The sequence below is a fragment of the Onychomys torridus genome, chromosome 19 (assembly GCF_903995425.1).
Source record: "Onychomys torridus chromosome 19, mOncTor1.1, whole genome shotgun sequence".
Classification (NCBI taxonomy): domain Eukaryota; kingdom Metazoa; phylum Chordata; class Mammalia; order Rodentia; family Cricetidae; genus Onychomys; species Onychomys torridus.
In genome coordinates, this window is record NC_050461.1 from 11,584,452 (window position 1) to 11,608,243 (window position 23,792).

Consider the following 23,792-nt stretch of genomic DNA (forward strand, 5'->3'; position numbering starts at 1 on the left):
TTCCCAGCCAGCACTGAGGTGGTTAGAATTAAGGTTACCTGAGTAATGCCGTACAAGCTGCTGAAGCGTCTCAAACTGGGCCCGTGTCGTGATGTAGTACCCGCCACTGTCAAGTTTGCGGATTTTATAGTGTTTGACATGGTCTCCTTTCATATCGTCCCAATCACGGATGGAAAGTGAGTAGGCACCTGGTGACAGGCAAAGCATTAGCGGCGTCAATCACCCGGGATCGCCAGTCCGTCTCGTGGGCCTCATTTACTTGACCATTCTAGTAATTATCAAAAGGACACACATACATGCATGCACACACATGCTTACACACATACATACGTGCACACGCACACATATGAGAGAGAGGGGGGGAGGGGGTGTACAGACACACACACCATCTCTATTCAGTCACAGGACAAAGACAACCCTCCTGGCTGTCCTGCCAATGTCAGAAGATGTCAGCAACAAAATGACTCTACTCCTGGAACTAAAACTTCCCAGCCATCTTTCTAGTTTCCTTTCAGTTTCTTGTGTTGTCTAACACAGCCCAGACCAAATCACACTGGGCGAGGGGAAGAGCAGTATGGGGACTCGCCGTGAACTTGTCTCCTGTCTCACTTCCCATGGGGTAGGTACCTGAGAGGCGGGGATGGTTGGGGGGTGGGAGGCAGAGAGGGTGAGGACAGGGATGACAGAGAAACAGAAGGAAATGAAGCGCTGCCCCTCTGAAAGGAAGCTCCAGAACTCTGCTGGCCGACACTTCACAGGGACAGGTTACAGTGTATGGTACATGGAGCCAGAGGCCACCATTCCCTGCCCCATTGACCGACCTCCTCCTGTGGGCTCTGATGAGTTATTAACAGAGGGAAGAGGGGAAGGAAAACCACCTCCCTGCAGAGACACTGGCACTCTAGCAAGACCCGAATCTGAGGCAGGGATGCTGTGTGCCAGCCAGGCTCCAGGGTCACTTCTGGAGCCGTCTGCAGTTCCGGGGAACTTCAGCAGGAGGGGCTGTGCCAGCTAAGACCCCTGTGCACTACAGCGAAGCCCTCCGGCCTCAAGACTAATCCGTAGACTTACTGACAAGGCAGCTGCGTCGTCTGGGGATCTTACCTTTGGTGGTTTCGCTCTCGCGGATAAGAAAGGTACCTCTTGGGTTTCCAAAGGACAGGAGCTGCCGCTCAGCATCTTTCCGGCCAAGTTTTCCAAAGTACCACCTGTGAGGGAGATGGAGGAAAGGAAATAAGGCCACCTGTCACTGAGCAAAGCAGCTTTTCCTCCACTAACTCCTTCTCCCCTAATGTTGTCCCCACAGCCCCCAACTCTTTTTCCAGCTTCCTTCAGTGCTTTTTCAGTCTATCCCTGATCCCAGCCTCTCTCCATCTCTTTCATTCTTAAAACAACCAAACACCCGATTTGAACCGTGGGTTGTTTTCCTTCCCTCTGGGACGACAGGAATGCACACGTGTGAAAAGTGCCACCTGCATGCACAGAAAGAGAACCTGCCACCTTGTTTGAAATGCCACCTGCAGGAGATGCTTCCGCAGCTCAGCTATGAGACCCTTGATTTCTGAGCGTAATTACAACTCCTGGGAAATACCAAGACGCAGCCCTGCTAGAGAGACAGCTCATTCATCAAGCATTATTTTTTAAAAAGCAGCTCACTCAGGATGGAGAAAGAAGAAAGGTGGGTAACATTCCCATTCAAGCTCTACTTATGAGGATTCTCAAGAAAGGCAGGCAGTTCTAGCCCTGATCTGAGACGCCCATTGTCCTTGAAAGGCGGGCTTGGTTGTCTCCTCCTGCCCGCGGGTGTGAGGGCTCAGATTCTCAACAAGCATTTACCCAGCACCTGGCCTGCGAGCTGCAGCCCGGCCTCTCTTCTACACAGCTGTAGGAACAGCTTACTGCACAATTGAGATCTGTGCACAGCCAATGAGCATGTCCGGAAAAATGAGTCGGTGGGGTAGACATTTTACCATTCCCTTGAAACAAACTGATGGCTCTTTTGTGCTGTGGTAGGAAGCCTCAAGTCACCTCAGGATCTATCTTTATGTGTCTTTTGTCTCCTCACCTGTACTGCCGAGCCCTAACCAGAGGCGGGCAATTGGTTCACATTTCACTACTGTGTTAGAGATGAGTAGTTAAGTGTACCAAGGGCCCAGGGAAGAGTTTGGGAGCATTCCACTAGCATCTGTGTATAGGAACAAATTTTAGGATGTTTAACTATGAAAGCATGTAGCTTTAAAAATGAAGTTTCAGTCCATCACACCTGAATGTAGCTAATAAGTTCACCATTGGCCCTCCTGTGAGGGAAAGAATTTAACTGAAGAAAATCCCACCATTCCAGCTGTCTGGTGACTTGAGAGGTGCCAACATTTTCCACAATCCCGGTCTAGCCATAGTTGGTGTGAAGGACTTGACATCCATTATCTGTGAGAAATGTCTTTCTCGATTATGTACCGATAACTCAATTAAGATGCTCTGTAAAATAGTGGCGAAGGGGGCTTGGAGAACACGGAGGATACCTAACTAAGCGGTGCTTTAACATAATGCTAATAATTGCATACATAAAAACTATAGGCTTTATTAGAAAAAGCTACCCTAATTTAAAAAACCTAAATATCAAAAACCCTTATCATTATAAATATGACTTAAATACGTAGCCAATGGGTTTCCAGTTAAATCAAAGTAATATTATTCCATAATGAGTTTTAAATTCTGAAAAGACATTGGAGATATTTACAAATCTGTCCTAAAATAAAAATTCAGTATAAATACGTGTATTTACTGATAATGAAACATAATAAGGAGGGGAGGGGAGAAGAAACAGCTCAAAACCACTGGGTGCTGGAGAAGCGGAAACCGATCTCCTTAGTACGTCAATACAAAGGAATTGGAGGAGACACTGATGGGACCGGGGATTGGCTGGGCTGACCAGTCTAATCCTCCTCCTGGGCCTCAACAAATCCACAGCAGAATTAAACATGAGAGCTGCAGGTTGGGCACACCTGACTTTCTCTCCCTTTCTGGTGGGCCAGGTCCCAGGGCTGGGGTCAAGTTCCTGAGTTTGGGACATCACTGCCCTCTCCTCTTGCTGGCATCCTACAAATGTCTCTGGGAGGAGAAGGAACAGCGATCAGTCACCGATCCTTTGAGAAGCCTGGAGTCTCAGCACTTTTCCTAAACTGCCTCCAGTGGGAGAGTGGGCCGAGTTACTGCTGATCAGTGTCCGTCAGCCCTGAGAACCACTGAGACCTCAAAGGAAAAACATCAGCTGAAACCCACAGCTGCAATATTTTCCAAGCTGTGGGACTTGCTGTATGTGAAATACTTTTACCCGGGGCCAAGAGGTATGTCTTGTCAGGACTCTCAATATTTCTGATTACCGGGGAGAAGGCTCCTAGTGTAATCTTTAGTGATTATTTGCCTCCTCAGTGCCCAGGGAGCAGACTGCAGGTGCACCGGGGGCTCTCAATAACACAAGCTGCGGTTGGCATCTCACCACGTTAGTTTTTAATCTAGAGCAAGTTATTGGTTTTTCATTTAGGGTACTCATATAAGTTTCTAAATAAGAAAATGGACAGGCTTAAAGGAAAAGATGAGGCTAACACAGTGTATTCCAGAGACCTGACAGAAATCAGAGGAACACAGCAGCATTATATTCTCTCAACCCTTAATCACTGGTAAATTTCTTCTCTCTCCTGTGCCATGTCACTGGCACTTTATTGTGACAATTAGCTTTTCAAAGCAGGTAGTTAGAGACAACAACAACAACAACAGCAACATACTCTTCTGCCTGGATAGAGTCTACTGGAGCCACATAATTGCTCGGAATGTAACCAGTTTCCCCCGTTGTCAAGGAGCGGGCTTCCCACCAGTCTCCTTCCCTGCAAAGGAAGAAGAGGAGAGACGTGACTGCATCATCCATCGGTCGGCACTCTGCAGTCAGACTCACGCAGCAATCCACCCTTCCGTTGTACAGTTCTGCAGTCTTGCTCCCCTTCTGCAAACTAACAGAGGCCAGAAGAAGGCCAAATGGCTTACAACCCAGACCACCCTGAACTGAAGCCAGGGCTGCCTCTTGCCTTCTGGAGAAATTATGCAGCTGAACCGGTAATGCTCTCTAGTGTCATGAGGCTCCAGGTTCAAACCGAGCAGACGGCAGAAGCAAGACTAGAAGTTCAAGGTCATCCTCGAGGTCAGAGATCCTAAGATAAACACTTCCTCATGTAGGGCTCCAGGGAGCATGCACTTGCAAGAAAAGTGATTTTCCGGGTAGGAGGTGAACTTGGATGAGGTGTGTGTGGGAGTACACACAGCAGCCTCCGCTTACTTTGGGAAATGTGCAGACTATTTGGGGGAGGGAAGCCTGTTTGGAGGTGCAGTGAGTGATGCTTAGTGTACCCATCTTGCTTGCTCTTTGGAAAGTGGGAAGACATGCTTTCTGCAGGTAGAATGATCAAGGACATCGCGAGACAGGCTTTCCTCGGACACTTCAACTGGGGTTATTCTATCAACACTCCTAACTTTAGCCTGCCTGAATCTGCTGAAGGTGGGCCAGTGCACAGCTGGACGGCAGGAGCAGGAAAACTCTGAGGCAGGGCAGCCAAGTGCTCAGAGAGTGTGAGGTGGGGTTGCGTGGGGTGAGGGTGAGTGGGGGAGCATGGGTGGGAGGCACTTTCAACACTCAGTTTAAAGTCACTGTACATAAAACAGGCGTTTACATGCTTGGGTTCATGCAGGGTTTTGTGCAATGAAGAGCAAGGATGGAGTGTGAGCTTCCTCCCATTAACAACGGGTGGGCGGAAGGTGAGATGTGTGGACTGTGACTCTCCACCAAAGAGGTCAGGAGTGGGTGGGAGGGCAGGGTTGCCCTCCTGCACATCAGGCCTTTCAGTCTGCGACGATTACAGATGCATCACCTCCTTGCCTTCCTTTAGTCCTTGGAAATAACAAGAGAAACCACAGGTCTTTAGTTTAAAAAAAAAAAAATCACCCTTTGGCTGGGCTCTGAGGATGCTCTCAGCCAAGGAAGAAATCCAGCGTAGGGCTAGGGGAGCATTCTCTCCAACCTGCCTCCTATTCAGCTGGAGTCTTTTCAGGTTCCCTACGATGACACTTCTGCGCAGGGGTCCCAAGGAGCAGTGAGTCAGGCGGGGTTTTGGACAGTCACAGGAAAAAATGGTGACTGGTCCAAGTGGGTGTGGCTATGGGATGACAGACTTGTGCGCAAGAGACCAAAGTACTAGTAAGGTGTGTTCTTCAAAGATTTGCCTTTTTACTATTATGTGCAGGCACGAGTGTGTCGGTACGCAGCTCTAAGTGTATGTGAGTGGAGTGCCCTTGGAGGCCAGAGGTCTCTGACTCCTGGAGCTACCGATGGTTGTGAGCTGATGTGGGTGCTGGATACCAAAACTGGGTTTTCTGGAAGAACAGCACGTGCTCTTGAACGCCTGAGCCATTTTCTAGTTCTAAAGGTTTAAAAACACTTGTTCCTTGGCTGGGCGGGGTGGAGCACACATTCAGTCCCAGCACCTGGAAAGCGGAGGCAGGCGGAAGGCGGATCTCAGTGAGTTCCAGGCCAGCCATGCTACGGAGTGAGAGCCTGTCTTGAACACATGTATTCTTCAGTGTCTTAGTGTTTCCTTTTAATCCTATTAAACAAACAGATCAACCACAAGAGGGATATTGTAATTCTACCCAGAAAGCCCTTTAATTACAGCTCGATCGTGCCCACATTCTTTGACATATTTATACAGATCAAAGATTTTACATAGATAAAAATACCCGAAGAATGTAAGAGCTATGCCATTTTCCAAGCACATGGAAGTCTATGCCAGCTACAATCTGTACTCATGTCCCTCTGTCTTGTAGGTCAACTCACGACTTGGTACCAGGGGTGCTCTGTGGCAGACTGCTTGCCAAGTTTGTCCTGGTTCAGAACCCCAGCACCACAGGAGGGAAAAAAAAGTAACAATTTTTTTCAAGACAGGGTTTCTCTGTAGCTTTGGAGCCTGTCCTGGACTAGCTCTGTAGCCCAGGCTGGCCTCGAACTCACAGAGATCCACCTGCCTCTGCCTCCCGAGTGCTGGGATTAAAGGTGTGCACCCGGCAAAAAGGTAACATTTTAAGTTGGCCTTGCTCCCATTTCTAGCCCCACGGGAGTATACATAGTTGTAAGTCTAGCATCTAAAGGTATATGTGGAAGTTATGCTAACCATTCATTATGTGTGTTTAAGAGAAAGGCTTTGGAAACACTACCTCCATTTTAATAGTGATGATCGTTACTGCTCTGAACCTCCACTAGATGGAGACATTTCATCATTAAAAAAATCACCCACTGGCTCCTTACTGCAACCCCAACCTGGGAAATGCTCCAAAATGGCGAGGAAAAATCAAGTGCTTGGAACACAGCTTACTTTCTAACGCACAAAACCCGTTATCAACTTAGTTATAATTGAGTTAAGTTAAGGGAAAGAAAGGCTAGCATCAATTTTAGGTGATGTCAGCATCAATGGGGTCAGAAAGCCAATACATCTTGCTGCAAATTGGGACAAGCCCAGTTTTATTCGGTGATTCGGCATTAATGAAGCAAGTTCCAATTTAAGTTAGCATTACTTGCTGTTTGGTGTAGGCACCTAAATAGTTTATCACACATTAGAATCCAACAGTCAGCCATTAATACCACAGAGTTTGTACTTATTCACAAGAAAGATACCGTCCCCTGGACTTCTGTTTTTGGGCCAGCCAGGGTCATTTTTCCCTTCTCTATCCTCCGAGCAACACACAGGGACAAAGACTCAACGCATTATGAGGTAAATGTCACATCTTTAGACAGTTCCCTCACACTTCACTCTCACTGGGGCTTGAGGAGGAGAAAGACTCAAAACATCTACCAGAGGTTACTAGGCAAACAAATAAATCTGTTTCATAGACTGTAGCACCAGTTCACCGACAAATACCTTCTGCACATGGTGCTGATCTGGAGTGGGATCTCTAATATGCCCCTTCCACTCTTGACTTGATCTGCTGTAGTTAATCATTATTAGTAAATCTGCACCCAAGAGCGTGGTGTGTGTGTGTGTGCGCGTGTGTGTGTGCGCGTGTGTAATGCATGCATGTTCACATACACATGCCAGTGTGTGTGTGCGTGTCTACAGAGGCCTGAGGTTGATGCTGGTGTCTTCCTCAATTGCTCTCCGCCTCTCACTGACTCTGAAGCTGGCTGATTCAGCTGGACACTGGCCAGTGATCCTCCTGCCTGTCTGCATCCCCAGCATTCAGCTTTCTGTGTGGGCACTAGCAGCTGGACTAGGTTCCGGGCCTCACCTGCTGGGCCATCTTCCCAGCCTATAAAGCTGTACTTCTCTAAACTGTTCTTACAGCAGCTTTTGTATTAGTTCACACTTGGTGAGATACTGTCTTACTGTTTTGAATCAAACTCACAATTTAACCCCTGACACTGGTTGAGAATGACTTCCAAGTTTTTATTTTTTATTTTTTATACAATAGCCTCTGTTTCTCCATTCCTGTCTCTAGTCCTTAAAGTCCCTCACAGGACTGTGGCTCTAGGTGCTGGGATCCAGATATCTTGGATCCCAGATGGAGGCAGGAAGTGGCTTTGCCAAGAGCAGCCAGCCACGGAGTGCTAGATTCTCCCTGTGTTTAGCCAACTGTCCTTCTCACTTGGAGAGAGCCTCTCTGTAACAACTCTGATCACATCTGAATAATCAAAAAAAAAAATTTTTTTTTCCTGATTGTGACAGAAAAGAACTTTCAGTGGGTTCTGGGCAATGATTTCATCTGTGTAAAATAATGATTGCATTTTAAGGACTTGCTGTTTCGAGATGTTAAATCACTAGTTACAAAGTGTGAAAACGGAATTAAACAGGTGAACTTAAATACAGTGAGGAGGAGCTCAGGCCTGTGAAGCCCTGAGACAGAACTCTGAGAACTACCCTGCAACCTGCGGCACTGGGCATGGCCTTCGAGCACTGCCCTCCCTGTACACGCTACGGTGGGTGAGGGCCTCTATGGGGCGGGTCAGCAGGACAGACAAGAGGGGCGGCGGCAGCTGCTCCCAGGAGAACAGAGCCCCACCCTCTCCTGTCAGTGTGCAGAGCCAGGGCTGGGCGGCGGGGGAGGGAGGGCCCCTGTGCCATCTGCTCTCGGTGGTGTTTTGTTTTTCCTCTCTGGTTTCCCTTCCCTGTTATTACCCCTGACTCCAGATACCATTGTGTGGTACAAACCTTACTTTTCTTTTCCATAGCCATGAAAAGGGGCACTTAAATGGCATGGAGCATGAGGAATTCCACTCTTAAAGGGAAAGCCCCTTTGCAATGTTCTCTTCTGTGAGAACAGGGTCAGAGGGCTACAGGACTCTGTAAACATTGAAATAAAAATACGGAGTGGGATAGACTGTATCCTCCCCTTAACCATTTCTCTAAAATTCACTTTGTTGACACTGTAGGTCCGTTCTGTAACAGAGGAAGATGCCCATGCCCTGCAACCCGAATAGAGACGCCGTCACCAGGCGTGTGCTCAGGGGGCCACAGCCGCACATGCCTCTCTCTACCTCTTCTACTTCTTACTCCCGAGGCCTACAGAGTCTCAAATTGCTAGTCCATCTTTGCCATCTGAAGAATATTGTACAACTGGGGAGGTCGATACAAACCCAGTCAACAGACTCTGACAAGAAGCATTCATCTGGGAATCAAACTAACAATAAGCGATCACTAACGGGAAGAGATCAAAGCCGAATTCCCTCTCCGGCTCTCCAGCCAACGTGCTAACTCTTTTCCTGGCAGATACTTCAGCTATGGTGGACGGCAGCAGCCGGGCTTTTCCGAGGTCCCATCAGACACTGCACTCGGAATTCTGAACCTTCCAATTCACCCTGGCTTTGCCACCTGCCAGGACTGTGCCCTGGGCTCCCTAACCTGTGCCCTCCTGCTCTCAGATGTCACCTAATGGCTGCAACACATCCTCCAACAGCTGCTGTGAAGAATCAATGACAGCAATTGTACCAGCACATGGTCAGCACCCAGGAGCTTTCAATAACCGGCAGCTGTTTACTATGACATTCCTGTGTCTGCAGGAGGCAGATGTGGGGAAGGCAATGCTCTCCACTTGGGGGCTGGTTGCACAGCCACGCTTAGTTTATGAGAATACAGTAAACTTGATGTTTGTGAAAAACTGTGGTAAGATACATATAGCATAAATGTATCAATTTTTATACTTTTCCGTGTGAGTTTGCAAGGTAGTAAGTTAGCAATTACACCGTTATACAAGCATCACCAGGCCTGATTCTATGCACATTTCTGCATGTATTTCAGTAAATTAAAAAAACAGCACACACAGGTACACTTCTGTTGGTGATGACAGTGCTCCTAATTTTAAATGTCCCCGGTGTTATGTAGACAGTGTCTCTGGAGGTATTAGGGTTTACTGGTAAAAGTTGGTATGTTCTCAGTGTGCAGGGCTGAGAGCCAGGGGTGCCCCCAGGAAGGAGACAGTCCGCAGGTTAGAGGGAGTCCTCTGTTGCCACACCCCTCCTCTTTCCTGGGGTGTTACCTCTTACCTCCCTCCCTATGCTCATCTTTTTAGAGGAAGCTGCAGAGTCAAGTTCCAAATCCTTCAACTACCACGAAATCCAGCCAGAGGAGAGGCAGTCAGACTTGGTAGCATGAGCAAGCTCCCTGATGTGCCAGGTCCCAGTGGCCATCTCTTCCAATGACTGGGGAGCACCTATCAAGACCCTTGAGGGGCTGAGGCCTGGCACTGCCATTTTCTTGGGAGTCTGGATTTCCCTGTAGTTCCCCCATCCATACGCACTGCCTAGATCTAAGAGAGGGAGTGTTTTAGAACCTAAAGTTGATCGACAGCTGCTTGTCCTCTGCAGGTAATAAGGTGGGGCGCAAAAAGGAGGTCACCTTTACCCCAAGTTTGCCTGCTCTCTGTTGACAGCTCTTCCTCGTGGTCACATTTGTAACACTCACTTTGTAGCCACTGTCATGTGGATGAAATGCTTCTGCTTTCTCCTTACAGTGCACGGACACTCAGGGAACCTTCTCCACAGGCTTCACGGTTGGGAAAAGGAGAGGACCCTGTTGCTAGCCCGACGTGTGAGGCCTCTGCCCATGCTCACAGCTGAAATGTGGAGATCATCTCATGGTAGAGAGCATGTGATCTGGGCAGCCAAGGGGTGGTGGTGTGTGTGTGTGTGTGTGTGTGTGTGTGTGTGTGTGTGTGTGTGTGTAGGGGGTTGGCTGGCTCTTTTAAGGTTTTTTCCTAAAATGCAAAAACAGGACCCTGGGGCTGGAGAGATGCTTGGTGGCTAGGAGTGCATGTATCCCATCATCCCTGTCACAAGCTCATGACCTAGTGCTGTGGGGGTGGCTAGAGACTAGAGGATTGCTGGGCCTTGCTGGCTGCTAGCCACGCTGAAGACCAGGAGATTCAGGTTCAAGGACAGACCTGCCTCAAAGTTCCTCTGACCTTGATGCACACACTTGCACACCCCCCTCACACAACAGCACACACACACACACACACACACAATTAGGAGATTCTAAAACAGACTATGTATGTTCTCTGCTGTAAAAAGTCCTTGAGCACAGTACCACGGAATACTTCCCTTTTTTTTCTTTCCAACCAATTCACTCAGGCTGTATCGCTAAACGTTCTTTCCTTATCTTCAGATAGGAAATGTGTTCGCCACAAGAACCTCTTCCCAAACCAAAAGGCAGTGTGCTCCTCCACCTCCCCGACCCCAGACTTACGAGCTGTTCAATATCTGGAACTTTTCTCCTTTGTGAAAGCTGAGGTCGTCTTCTGTCCGCGCTTCATAGTCGTAAAGAGCCACGAACAGGGTCACTCCTGCCAAGATGAGGAAGGACGTCGTCACTCATAACGCCAACAACCGCATCTTTGCTACAGTCTCATCCCTAGAAATCTACCGCTGATGAACACGAGGTATTGTATTTAATATGGGACACCATGGCTAGTTATACCAGGGTCTTTGTAGAGGGACATCATGACAAAAACCTGGAACGGAGGAAGCCTCACTGTGCAACTCTGGGTGAGCACTGGGGAAGAGGTAGGGTTTGACTGACACGGGTCTGCAGCACATACTGCCACCCATGGTCCGCCACCCATGGTCCCTGGAAGCATGTGTTAAGGCCTGGGTATTTTATCATTCAACTCCAGTACACAAACCAGTGAGTGGAACAGGAAACTTCCTCTGTGGCCTGGGGAGACTTAGAGACACCTCTGTAATGTCACCCCAAGCGGAAGGTGCACTGCCCTTGGTGTCTGCAGCTGTGGCAATGGTTGTCAGCTTTGAGGTCCCACTGCCAACGCTTTCTCCTGCCTTGAGTTCACCTGTCCTCACGGTCTCCTCACTCCTCCTCAGATCCATCCCAGTGCTCTCACCTGCTGACCCCCAGGAAAGGAACCTTGCCCTCATTCCAGAAGTTCACCACCAGAGTCTGTGGGTTTAGCTCAGTGGTAGAGCGCTTGCCTAGCAAGTGCGCAGGGCCCTGGGTTTGATCCTCAGCTCAAAACAAACAGAAGTTCACCACCAAGAGTGAAACACACCAGACAAACGCACGCCCAGTGTCCCACTAGGTCCGGGGGCTTGCTCCATCTGGCAGGCAGAATCTAGGACAGTGCTCCTGACCCCTGCCTTGGTTCTCACACCTGTGTGCAACCTCCCTGTCTTATGAACACAATGACTTGATTCAAATTAATACAGGATATGACAGTGACAGGCTATCCCTAGTGTGACACACCTTTCAGAAGACAGACTACCTTGCAGACTCTGATTAAGAAGGGCGCCATGCTGGCAAGGCACTCGTGACGACAAACTGGCTGGATCCTGCCCAGAGCACATGAGCCAGGAGCAGTTCATTTTCAGTTACACTGTGTAGTCTACACACCCGGACTACAGACTGTGTATGCTGAGGTGGTGGACCAGGCTGTCACTCCCAGATGCAGACCCACAGAAACACGGTCGATAAACATGAGCTCATAAATGCATCATGTTCGGGCTGCGAGGTTCAGTGGCAGTCACACAGGAGGTGATAGCTGAGGGAAGTGTTTAATTTCTCTGTAATCAGGCTTCTCAGTTTGGTTTGCACACACCTCAAAGCGTCCGCCATGACGGTTTCAGAGTGCCCCACTGCTGAGGAGAAGCCATCTTTTCACCTGTCTTGGGGCATGTCCTGACCACGGAGCAGGGCTCACTTGGCACTGTCTTCCTTTGCAAGGTTTCTTTGACAGGGTGGGGGGTCTGGCAGGTGTCTCAATGGTCATGCCTACTCTTACTTCCTATTTCAGGGACAGATGCCTCTCCTTCTATAGTGTAAAAAGAGAACCAAGCCAGCTCTGTGTGGAAGGCAGCCACACCAAGCCAGACCTTCCAACCCTCTTACTCGATCACTGAGGCGGAGGGGGAAGAAAGGATGCTGCAGAGATGTGGACGCTGCTCGTGGCCTCTGGGGACTGAAGATGATCTGCCAGAAAGTGGGACGCACAACACGACCAAACCACTCAGAAAGCACATCTGCCAACATCCTAGGGTTTTGCTTTTTTAAATTTATTGTTATATGTATACACTTTTGCCTGTGTATACACACGCATGTGCACCATATGTGTGTCAGAGGCTGTGGGGCCGGAAGAGAACCTGGATCCCTTTGAACTGGAGTTATAAGTGGCTGATTGATGGAGGTGCTGGAACAGAACCTGGGCCTTCTATAAGAGCAGGAAGGGTTCTTAACCCCTCAGCCACCTCGCCAGCTCCAGGGTACTGCATTTGAAACTTCAAATTTTATAAGGAGTCAGATGACCTCTTCCACTAAGATTATCCTGACTGCGGTATAAACCCACAGGTTTGACAAGGAGCCCATGCTGGTGACCTTAGTGAATGAGACATGCATAGACTTCAGAATGAACAGGGATGATGATTCTGTTTGCTGAATTAAGAGTTAGGGCTTCAAAACACTCAATACTCTCACAGCAGAACTGTGTGTGTGTGTGTGTGTGTGTGTGTGTGTGTGTGTGTGTGTCTGTATGTGTGCACAGTATACTTTCAGATTTCCCTTTTCTTCTGTATCTTCTAAGGACAAAGGGCCTGTATGCTTCCTTCTCAGGCCCCTGGAGGACAGGAGGGTTGGCGAGGGTCTCATATTCAGCTGGATCTAAGGGTAAGATAGTGTCAGGGATGAGCACAGGTGTTTGCTCTGTGGGGCAGAGACTGGCACAGCACTTTGGGAAGAGACTGTGCCCTCTCCCAAGTCCCCTGCCATGTGTTGCACACAGAGAGAGAGCCTAACAGTGTCAGGAGCATCAGCTCTCCAGGTAAAAAAACAGTCACCATGACGTGTCATAGATGACGAGAGGCATCTGTCCCCAGAAGAGCTGGGAGAGCCTTCATTCTTTTAAACTTCTGTAATGAACAGTTTTGGAACAAATAATGGCAAATATCTGGTTACCATGGTTCACGCAATGGGAGAGGATTTGGAAGACAAAAGATGCATGAGACAATTTACAAGAAGTGAAGAAAACATGTGAGAATGTATGCCAGATATGCTATAAAGCTACATCAGCAAACAGACCCGGCAGTGAAACCTAGCCTTGGGGCATAAAGCAAAGGGAAAGTGGGGGAGGAAGGGGGAAAGAGAGAGAGAGACTATGAAAATGGTCTTGGCATACAAAACTCAACTTTAAAACACATAGCTGGGTGCGACATTTCATGGCTGTAATCCCAACACTCACCAAGACAGGGAGGTTGTGAATAGTTTGAGGACAGCCTGAGCTACAAAGTGGTAGCTTGTCTCCGAAATCACACACAAAACAACACAACATACACACACCGAATATGACAGAGGAAAATAGATGTATGGAAAACTGAGGGTTTATCAGGTTGAACTACTGAGAACTTGACGTAACTGGCGAAAACACGCTGCCAATAACCACACTGGCTAAAGAGTAGAAAGCAGAGGGAGAGAAGGTACCCTGGAAATGAGGGAGGGGTGCCTCAACCTGGAGATGGAGGTCACCCAGAGCCAGGCCTGAGGCCTGAGGTGCAGAAGACCCAGGGTAGGACTCGGGTCGCCATGCTTTAAAGGGGCCATGGTAGGGACTCAGGGTGGCCATGGGTGGTGGGGGGACGCTTGGCTTCCAGGGCCCAGGAGGACACTGCAGTGCACTAACCCGTGCAGAATTCTCAGAGCAGAAACAAGAGGCCTCTTGTGCCCCAAAGCCAGGCATGCTGATCTTGAGTATTCAACTCGGGCCTTCTGTTTTGAATGGAAGGTGATGGATACAGTGGACAGAGACTTCTCTGTTAGAGCTTGAGTCAAAGTGTGCCATATGGAGCACAGGTAGGGAGCAGAGCCAAGGGGCCGGCCAGGTGGCTCACTGGGTAAAGGAATTTGCTGCCGGAGCCCTACAATCCAAGTGTGATTCCTAGAACCCGTGGTGAGAGGAGAGAACCAACTCCTCCGACGGCCACACACGTGTGTTGTGGAACACCTCTGCAGCAGCTAAAAAGGAGCTCGGCCGCCGTCCCCTGGGCGGCTGTGCCCTCGTCCCCTCAGCTCTCCCGACTGACTGGCAGCAGCTTACCTGTCCCTCCTCTCGTACGGAGGGTCCCCGAGTGAGAGGAGGAGTTCACACCCCCGAAGACGGTGAGTCCCTGGCCCCCAGCCGCGTGGAAGTTGTTGTAGTTGGGGATGGAGGTCACGCCGAAGCTGGGATAGTGCTGCGGGGTGGGGTCTGTGCCATAGCGGTACCCGGAGCTCTGGTTCAGGCTGCCGTCCCTCTCCTCCGTCAGTTTCGCTGCTTCTTTATCCTTGCATTGCACACAGCCCATTATCCAGATTCCTGACGGGAGAGAAGGGAGGCGCGTGAAGGCGCGTGCTTCCTGGCTGCTTGACCGGCGAGAGGGGGAATTTACCAGGCTAACAGGCAGTGGCAAGGGGCTAGTGTTGGGAGGCACCTCAGTTCTCCGAACCTGGCACACTGTTCCTCGTGTGCTCTGGATGACGGCATGATCACAGAGACCAATGCTCACCAGGTGCAGTTCCCCTCAGACGAGGCCTGTGCCCTGTGAACTCCACGTCACCACATGCCTGCCTACAGGCAGCCCACCAGCTCCTCATGCTGCTCTATAGTCACCTCAAAAATAACGTGTGGGCAACAAAGTGTGTTTCCCAACCCTAGAGCAAGACCTTTCAATCCAGCATGGGCAATCGATCAGAGGAGGATGCCAGGTGAGCTGGAAAAGGCCAGACACAGCCTATTCACCAGATGGGACCTACTCTTCAGTCACCAGTGACGGTCAGTACTAAAACTAAGAAGTAGTTACCAGTGAAGAGGAAACGGGGCAGAGCTAAAGGGGCTGCCACGATGGCCTCCGGAAACAAGCATCCAGGAAGTGCTTGGCATTTCAAATCCTTAAGAAGAGCACTGCTGTATCCCACAGGTAGTGGTGGATGAAGAGGTGAGCGGCTGCCCTCCTCCCTCCACCCTCCTCACCTCGGCCTCCCAGGGCTCCTCAGCTGGGTAAACCTCCAAAGACCCAGGTGCTCCTATGGGACCCCGAGAGGCACCCTCATGGCTCCTCCACTTTACCTCAGTCTTCCTGCTTCAGCTCTTACCGTCCTGCTTGGGATGTGGCCTTGACCACACCTGCACCTTCTCCTGGACCTGTCCAGGTGAGTCAGCCCTTCTCAGACCCCCCTTTCCACAAGCCGCAGAACCTTTCTTAAGGGTCCACTGGATTCTACGCTGTCCCTCTGCTTGGGACCCATTGTGACACATTAGAAGATGGCCTGCCTGCTTGTCCCACTGCCCTGTGGACTGAAGCCCGTTTTCTCACAGATACATTGCCAACGCCCAGAACATAGTAGTTGCCTGCATAAGTAACAAGTGCCTGCGTGAAAACCCTGTACCTTGTGTTCTCTCGGTACTAAACCAACCTTCTCTCAGTGACTTTTTTCAGCAGTAGGTCCTGTGTTTTCTTTCCTTCCTTCCTTTTGTTTTTTCTTTCTTGAGGCAGGGTCTCACTACACAGCTCTGGCTGTCTTGGAACTCACTGCGTACACCAGGCTGGCCTTGAACTCACAGAGATCTGCCTGCGTCTGCCTCCTGAGTGCTGGTCTTAAAGGCGTGCGCCACCACCACCACCACCACACACCCACCCCTGTCTGAATTTTCTAACGTCCTAACATGTATGTGAGAAGTGAGGATAACTCAGAAATACAAGGGAATGTAGCAGATGTCACCACTTTGGACTGTAAGTGGACAGGAGGCAGGCAGAACTTGCAGCGGGTGTCCCTGCCAGAACTCGGAAAAGTAGCTTTGGGGACTAGAGTCAAATAAGAAACACGTGACATCATGTCTAATAACACATACTCACTGGGGAGGGCAGGAAGAAATCTGAGACCATGAAGGACAATTCATACCAATGTGGGAGCTGTCATGGGGTGAGGAGATACCCAGTGGCAGTTCATTCCCATGCACCGAAATCTCCTAGAGCAGAGCACGGAAGTGCATTAGACATTCCAAAGCTCTCCCATTCTACACTTCAGCAAATGCTTCGTGAGTTGACTAGAGTTCTTGAGAATAGGAATGTTTATCAGGCAGCCGCCTACTACTTGAGTTGAGATCACCAAATCTGGAGCCCATTTCCTCATAAATCATTCAAGTTAATTTATAGCATACTGTGTCCAAGAGGCTCTCTAACTTACGGTCAATGAGTGATTTTAACAAGTTTCCAACAGGAAATGTGAACTATCTCCAAGGCATTACTGAGGGCATTTCATCACTGCTGATGTTGCTCCATCTGACTGATAAATATTTCGCTCACTTTATATTAACTCTTCCGTGGTAGGAAGTTGCTCTGAGAGTCAGCAAGGGCCAGACAGAAAATACTTCTCCAAGTGCTGTTTTTCTTCGGGGTTCCACTGACTTGCTTAAGCAGAGGTCGTGAGCCTAGACTCCCAGGGTCACATTCACATCTACCACCCCTGTCCACCAAGAGACACACAGGCAATGTCTGGAGATGCCTTCAGTCACTGACACTCAGGGAAAGGGCGCTTGTGCATCTGGTGGGGTTTATGCCAGGGTTGCTGCCAAATATCCTATGATGCACAGAATAGCCTCCTGCAACAAGCAATTCCCTGGCTCCAATGTTACTGGCATTATCCTGGAGAAAACCTAAAATCAACAAGAGTTTTCATTCCAAACCATCTTTCTAAAGCAAAAAAGCAACCCCCATTAGAGTCCTTGCAAAAAACAGGACATCACATCCCACCAAAGAAAAGATAACCTCTAAGGCCCCTAAAATGAGTCCTGCAGTGTAATACAGGACCAATTTCATTAGTTTTATTTAACAGTAGAGGGAAAGGCATAACTCCTTGAACCCCTTGAAATCAGGGATTGGTTGCTAGTCCTCTGCTTCAAAGGTGTGTGTGTCTCAAGTGCATGGAACAGAACTGAGCACATGGCAGCAAGCTACAGATGTCATGTGAATAAATTAAAACCATCATGATTATTTCAGAGAAAACAGTCTTTTATGGAACGAGTATACTGAGTGATCTGACATTCGGAGTTCACTAATGCTTCTGCACAGATCTTGCTTGCTCTTTTCTCTTACTGACGGACAGATAGGAAGAATCAGAAGTAAAGACATAAATAGCGTCACGAACAAACAGAAATGATGCAGGCTCTAGACACTAAGAGTCACTCCTAGTGAAAGTACGTGTGAGAGAGCCTGTGGTCTTCTTGCCCCAGTTGGGTCCAGCAGTCTAAGTGTTTGATGAAGAGTTGGAAGACACTATATGGACTGCACTCTGTGTTTCAGGCTCCCTGCCAGGAGGCAACCTTCCAGGCAACTGGGCTCACAGAAGAGTCTCCCTCTTCGGTTTTGTGCTGTGGTTTTTATGTCCACCAACATGGTCTGTACTTACCATCCCACTTGCTTTTGATTTGTGTGTCACTGCAAAACATTGTTAAGACCACTCAGAGAACACTGGGGTCCTGGAGTTCTGATTAGTAAGATGCCACGTCATGTACCACCATGGCTCTAGTCCACGTTTTGTGTCTAAGAAGAGCTGGCAGAGGAGCATTTTGACCCAATCCTGTGTGAATGGTCAGATGTCCAGATTCTAGCCACGAAGACCCTGCTTTTCAGTTGGTTTGAAAGCAGAAAGGTCCTATTTCTAGTATGCATATAGCAGAAAGACCCAGTTTACTAAAATGTATGTGTATTTTTGCACCTCTTTTCAAATGTGTCAGCAGCATTACACAACTCAGGAGGAGCTGCCAGAAACACTGAAGTGTGGCCACACCCATGAGCACAGCACATATGACCACTTTATACTGTTATGTCATGGTGGGGCCTCAAATCCTTCACACAATTCTGTGATTGAAAGTGACCTACAGTATTGGGGTCTCAATTACCATAGGTGGAATGTATCTGCCCAAGGTGGGCATGGGTGAGTACACATTCTCTCCTACGGATTCCAGTCTGTGGACACATAAACACACACAATGTTTCTATTGCCTCAGCTGTCAACCTAAGAGCAATATCCACGATCATATTTCAGGCTCTACTTTAAGAAGACTTCAGGTTCATGCTGAGCTGGGTAACAAAGACAGGCAATGCTGGCGCTGTCTCTGTGACATAGGGACAGCCAGTGAGTAGCTGTCATTCCTGGGGAGTAGGCTGTTACCTTGGAGCCAGCTCAGGTGGGTGTGGGGAAGTAATAGCCCAAGCTTAGCTCCCCATCCTATCCCTCATCCCCTCCCATCCCCGACCCCACCGGGAGAGCTTGGAGGGCAGCCCAGGCCTTGGGGAAAAGTACTCTGACGTGACTTGCTTCCTGGTTCAGTCTTGAGATATCCCTTCAACTCTGGTATCCTCCTTTCCTGGGCAAATCCCGTGATGGAGGATAAGACCAGGATGGGAACTGGGCCAACTGCACACAAGCAACGAGAGTTTGGAGCAGAGATGCAGGTCAACTGTAGCTTCACACACTTGGCCATGGGCAAAGGCAGAAGCAGACAGCTTCCTGAGCAAACCCCTCTTAATGGCCAGCAAGAGACGGAGAACAGCAAACATGTGGTGACCTAAGGGTAGGAGGCTCATGGCAGATGGCTTTTGATGCTTGTAAAATCACAAACACCCACAGGTTTGACCTAAGGTAGTTTATTACATTCTCAACCCCTTGAGAAGTCCGGCCAGCTGATTTTGAGTATTCCCTGATTGAGATTCACTGAACAGCATGCTGGGAGCAGTGGGTGTTGGGTTACAGAAACTGCCATCCCAGTTTCCTGGTTCAGGAGCACCTTTCAACTCTGTGCAATGGGGCATTCCTCCTTTGAAGGACACATGGCCAGATGACCCTGACAGCATATGGGTGAGAGCAGGGAAGTTCTGTCTTTTGGGTACAGCCAGAAGGCTCCTAGGAATTGGGAGGCTGGAGAAAAAGCAGGACCATCTTGGTGGCTCCTGGTTACATAAGCGCTCCTGGAGGTCCCAAGGCAAAAAAAAAAGATCCAGCTGGGTTTGCATTGTGCAATTGTAAGATCTTGGGGGCTGAGCCACATAGGCCTTGGTCCTGGGCCCACTCAGCCTCAGCATAGCAGAGGGCTCTGCCCACTTGGAAAAATCTACTTGCTGCCAGCTGGAGGGAATAAGTGAGAATGTGTGCCTTGCTAAGGTTGTGCTATGGTAGGCAGAATTCTGAGCTACCTCCCAAGATTCCTGCCCCTGAGGAATACTCCCTGTACAACCCCTGGGATGTGTGAATGAGACAGGCACTCCTGTGACAGGCGGTGTGACTTGGCAGAACTGACTTTAAAAAAAGACATTATCCGGATGAGCTGACATCATCCAGTAAGCCCTGGAAGATGATGGCTCTTCCTGGACATGCAAAGCTGAAGTGTGAGAAGCTGAGGATCTTCTCAACTGCAGACCTTTTTTCTTTCTTTCTTTCTTTTTTTAAGATTTATTTATTTATTATGTATACAGTATTCTGTTTGCATATATGCCTGCAGGCCAGAAGAGGGTGCCAGATCTCATTACAGATGGTTGTGAGCCACCTTGTGGGTGCTGGGAATTGAACTCAGGACCCCTGGAAGAACAGTCAGCGTTCTTAACCTCTGAGCCATCTCTCCAGGCCCTCAACTGCAGTTCTTAACACTGGGCCAGACTTGTGGGGACCTCCAGGGCTGAGGAGTGCTCATGAGTGGGAGAAGCAGGGAACTGGGATGCCAGTCCCACAGCCAAGCAACTGAGCTTGATCAAGAGCCTGCTTGAGTCAGGAAATGGACTTCTCCCTAGCAAGGTCTCAGGATGACAGCCCCGCCAACACCTGACTTCAACCTTGCTGAACAGAGACCCCAGTCATGCTGTGTGCCAGCTTATGGCCTACAGAATGGTGAGCCAATAAACAGATGCTGTCTGAAGCTTATAGGAGGTGAATGCATATTTACGGGATTGGGCACTGTAGAGATGAAGGCTCCACATCCTAGCACTCACAGCCTGCAGAAGTTAGTACTCACTGGATGCCAGGCGCTGCACTGCAGTGGAAATTCTCCTAACTCCCCAATCGTGGGCTGCCATTTTCCTGTACTTCACAAGGGAAGAGCAGAGAGGCTAGGGGAGGTGTCCACAGCTGAGTTCGGTGGGGATGAGCAGTGAAAACAGGTAACTCTGTAACAAGGCTGCGTCCTGTACCAGGAGCCCTGGCAAGTCCACACACAGGTGTGGTCGGGGGCATGGAGGAAAAATGTTACAGAGAAGGACTCTCACTGACAGCACCTCCAGGGGCAGAGAGAGCAGAGTCCCTGTTTTAGGCATGGTGCCTCTGTCTCCCATCCACACACCACACTGTGAACAGTCGATTCTATGGAGGTGCTGGGACCACAGTATGTAGAGTGAGTCACCTCTTCCTTGGTATGGTTTGGCATCTTAATAACTGTTTGAGCCAACAACACTAAAGCAGCCCTCAATTTCCCGATCTTCCCTAGTTGTGGCAAGGGTATTTATACATACCACGAGGGAGGCAGCATTGGTTTCCTTGGTACACAAACGATCTCTCCTGTTGCATTTAAGGCATGATTCACTTTACAGGCAAATTAGCTCATAAACTGAAATATCCATATAATCCACCCGCCTCCCAACCAAACACAATAAATATCTACTCATGATAGAATCCTGTGAAGGAGAGCCCCCACCAAACACACATTCCAAAAGACTGCAGTTTCTTTGGTGTGAAGATCATGCAACCGTGGGAATGTGCACAGTGCAGATCCTAGCCACATGTAGTGGCCAGCAAACTGCAGCTACTACATTTCAAATCAAAGCTCTTCTTCACAAACACTAAGAGTCAGGCTATTGGATCATTGATGAGTGCTCAATGCAAATGCTCAGGGGGAGGAGGACAGATCATGTTCCACCCTACACAGCAAGGGGATGAAAGGAATCATTCACAAAACACCGTGGCACCTTAGGAAAGAGCCACACCCCTGGCACCTGGGATCTTCTGTGGCTTCCCATTTCTAATATTGCTTGTTCAGATAAGCCCCAGGCTGAGAAACTACAATGTCTGGACATTGTTCCTCCTGGACACCCTCCCACTTGCGGGGCCTGGAGCTTTGGAAGCACTTAGTGGAATGGGAGTCTGAAGCATGAGCACCTGAGGGTGAGTGAGCATCAACACTGCTGTCACCCAGCCAGACACTGGATAGGGTTCCAAACCTGACCGAATGAAATTTTAACACCCAACCATGGAAGGGCTCCAAAGAGAGGAGAGACACTTCTTGTGCCCAGTTTGCCCTGGATCTCTGAGTTGACAGCACCGTGAAACTGCTGTTACAAACAAGGGTGTTTTAGCTCTGTCTCTATGAAGAACTGAAGTGGGAACAGGCTACCTCAGTTCTTCCAGACCACTGAACAGTTCCTTTGGTTAATACTTTTACATTTTTTTGTGATGTAGTTAAAAAAAAAACAACATAAAATCTACCTCCTTAAAGTATGGCCCAGTGGGCTTGTAAGGGTATTTATGAAGGAACCATCACTGCCATTTAATTTAATTCCAGAACATTTTCTTCATCCCCCAAGAAACCCCTGTGCACTAAAGCAGTCACCTGCCCAACCCTATCTTCCCTGACAACCACTAAGCTACCTGGGGTTTCTATGGATTTGCCTATTTTGGATATTTTGCATGGATTTAATCACACACAATACATGACCTTGATGACTTTCTCTTTTTCATTAGTCATAGTACTTTCAAGATTCATTCATAATGTAATATGTATTAAAGTATCATTCTTTTTTATCACTAAAATATGTCAATGTATGACTATATCACATGGTGCTCAGCTATCCAGCAATTATGGACATCTTAGCTACTTCCTCTTTTGAATAATTCTGTTATGAACATTTATGGACAAGTTTATTTTGTAGATATATATTTTAAAATGGATTTATATAGATAAGACAAACCAATTAGGTGAGAAATGCAGAAAAACCATTGGCAACACATACCCACACCCACAAATACACTCAGCCACCCACATCCACACACCTCTGAAATTTAGGGGAAAATACCACTTTCCACAGTAATCAGAGAAAAAGTTTAGTGAGATATCATCTTTCAAAATTCACAGATTGATAGTGACAGACAGACGGTTCCTTGAAATGAGTGTGCTCTTGCACTGCTGTGGAGACTGGGAATTAATATAGAAAATTTCGATGGACCAAACTGGTGATGTTAACCAGGGGTCTTAAACACAGGCTTGCCTTTTGGCCTGTGAGTTTATGCTAAGAGATATTTTATGAGATGCTGGTTATCATTTGGGAGGTTAGGAAATAGAATTGTTTAACGAGAGGGTGGTGAATATGCGAGATATGTCCATGAGAGAATGCTAAGCAGAGAAGAAAACAGAAGTGATCAGAACTGTAAAGCAGGGCACTGTATCGAAGAGGCCTGTGCCATTCCAGCTATGAAATGGATGTCTGGAAAGCACTTGGGGGGGGGGGGGGGGGACCAGGCTAAAATCACTGCAGGTGGTGCTGTCACGGCAAACTGTGCTTTCTTAGTTTCTGATTTTATTCCTCAGATTGTCTACACTGAGACTGTACTGTGAGACTGCACCATTTTGAAAATAAAACTAAGTTGCCTTTATTCTTCCATAGGAAACAGCCCTTTTGTTTCAGTTCCCAAATGAATTTGTACGTCAGTTGAAATGATCATGTTAATGAAGTATGAAACTGGAGAGGGGAAGGCGCAGCTAACTCACAGCACATTAAGAAGCAACTTCTGGAAGGCACGAGAGCTAACAGTCAAGAAGGTGAATGCGCTCCCTAGCCCTCAGTGGGCAGCGAGGGGCTGCGTAGAGCAGGGGTGAGAACACACACAGCCGCAGAAACCGAACTAAGGCACGGCAAGCAGAACCACTTCAAGTCACACTTGTGGACTGACTCTGTGAGTAACACAGGCAGGCCTGGGCAGACCAAGTCGGAACCAAGAGCTGGGGGACAGGAGCAGTCCTATACCCGTGGAGAATCAACTAGGATTGAGAGTCCTTAAGCAGGCCTTAACTGAGGGCTTTGGATGAGGGGCTGAGCTGTGCTGAGCTGGGCCGTGGCCAGCCCTAGGAAGAGGAGGACCGCCAACCCAACAGGACGCGGGTCTCTGCATGCTGGCTGTTGGTGGAGGCAGAGGACTGGTTCAATTGCTGGTTTTCACCATTTCCTGCTGGCATACTCAGCTTTGACTTTT

The 23,792-nt window shown here is 48.7% G+C and overlaps 1 protein-coding gene and 1 pseudogene across 4 annotated transcripts in view; one reads left to right on the forward strand and one right to left on the reverse strand.

The window, feature by feature from the left end:
* Fyn (FYN proto-oncogene, Src family tyrosine kinase) overlaps positions 1 to 23,792 on the reverse strand; it is a 195,564-nt gene that overhangs the window by 36,840 nt on the left and 134,932 nt on the right. For all 4 annotated transcript variants that reach the window (XM_036168604.1, XM_036168603.1, XM_036168601.1 and 1 more), the window contains 5 exons: positions 14,623 to 14,880; positions 10,776 to 10,872; positions 3,783 to 3,881; positions 1,105 to 1,208; positions 39 to 188 (listed from right to left, as the gene is read on the reverse strand). In XM_036168604.1, the coding sequence (XP_036024497.1) occupies positions 39 to 188; positions 1,105 to 1,208; positions 3,783 to 3,881; positions 10,776 to 10,872; positions 14,623 to 14,869 (697 nt within the window). In that variant the 5' untranslated portion in view covers positions 14,870 to 14,880. The remainder of the gene's footprint in view (positions 1 to 38; positions 189 to 1,104; positions 1,209 to 3,782; positions 3,882 to 10,775; positions 10,873 to 14,622; positions 14,881 to 23,792) is intronic.
* LOC118570668 overlaps positions 15,241 to 23,792 on the forward strand; it is an 88,607-nt pseudogene continuing 80,055 nt past the window's right edge.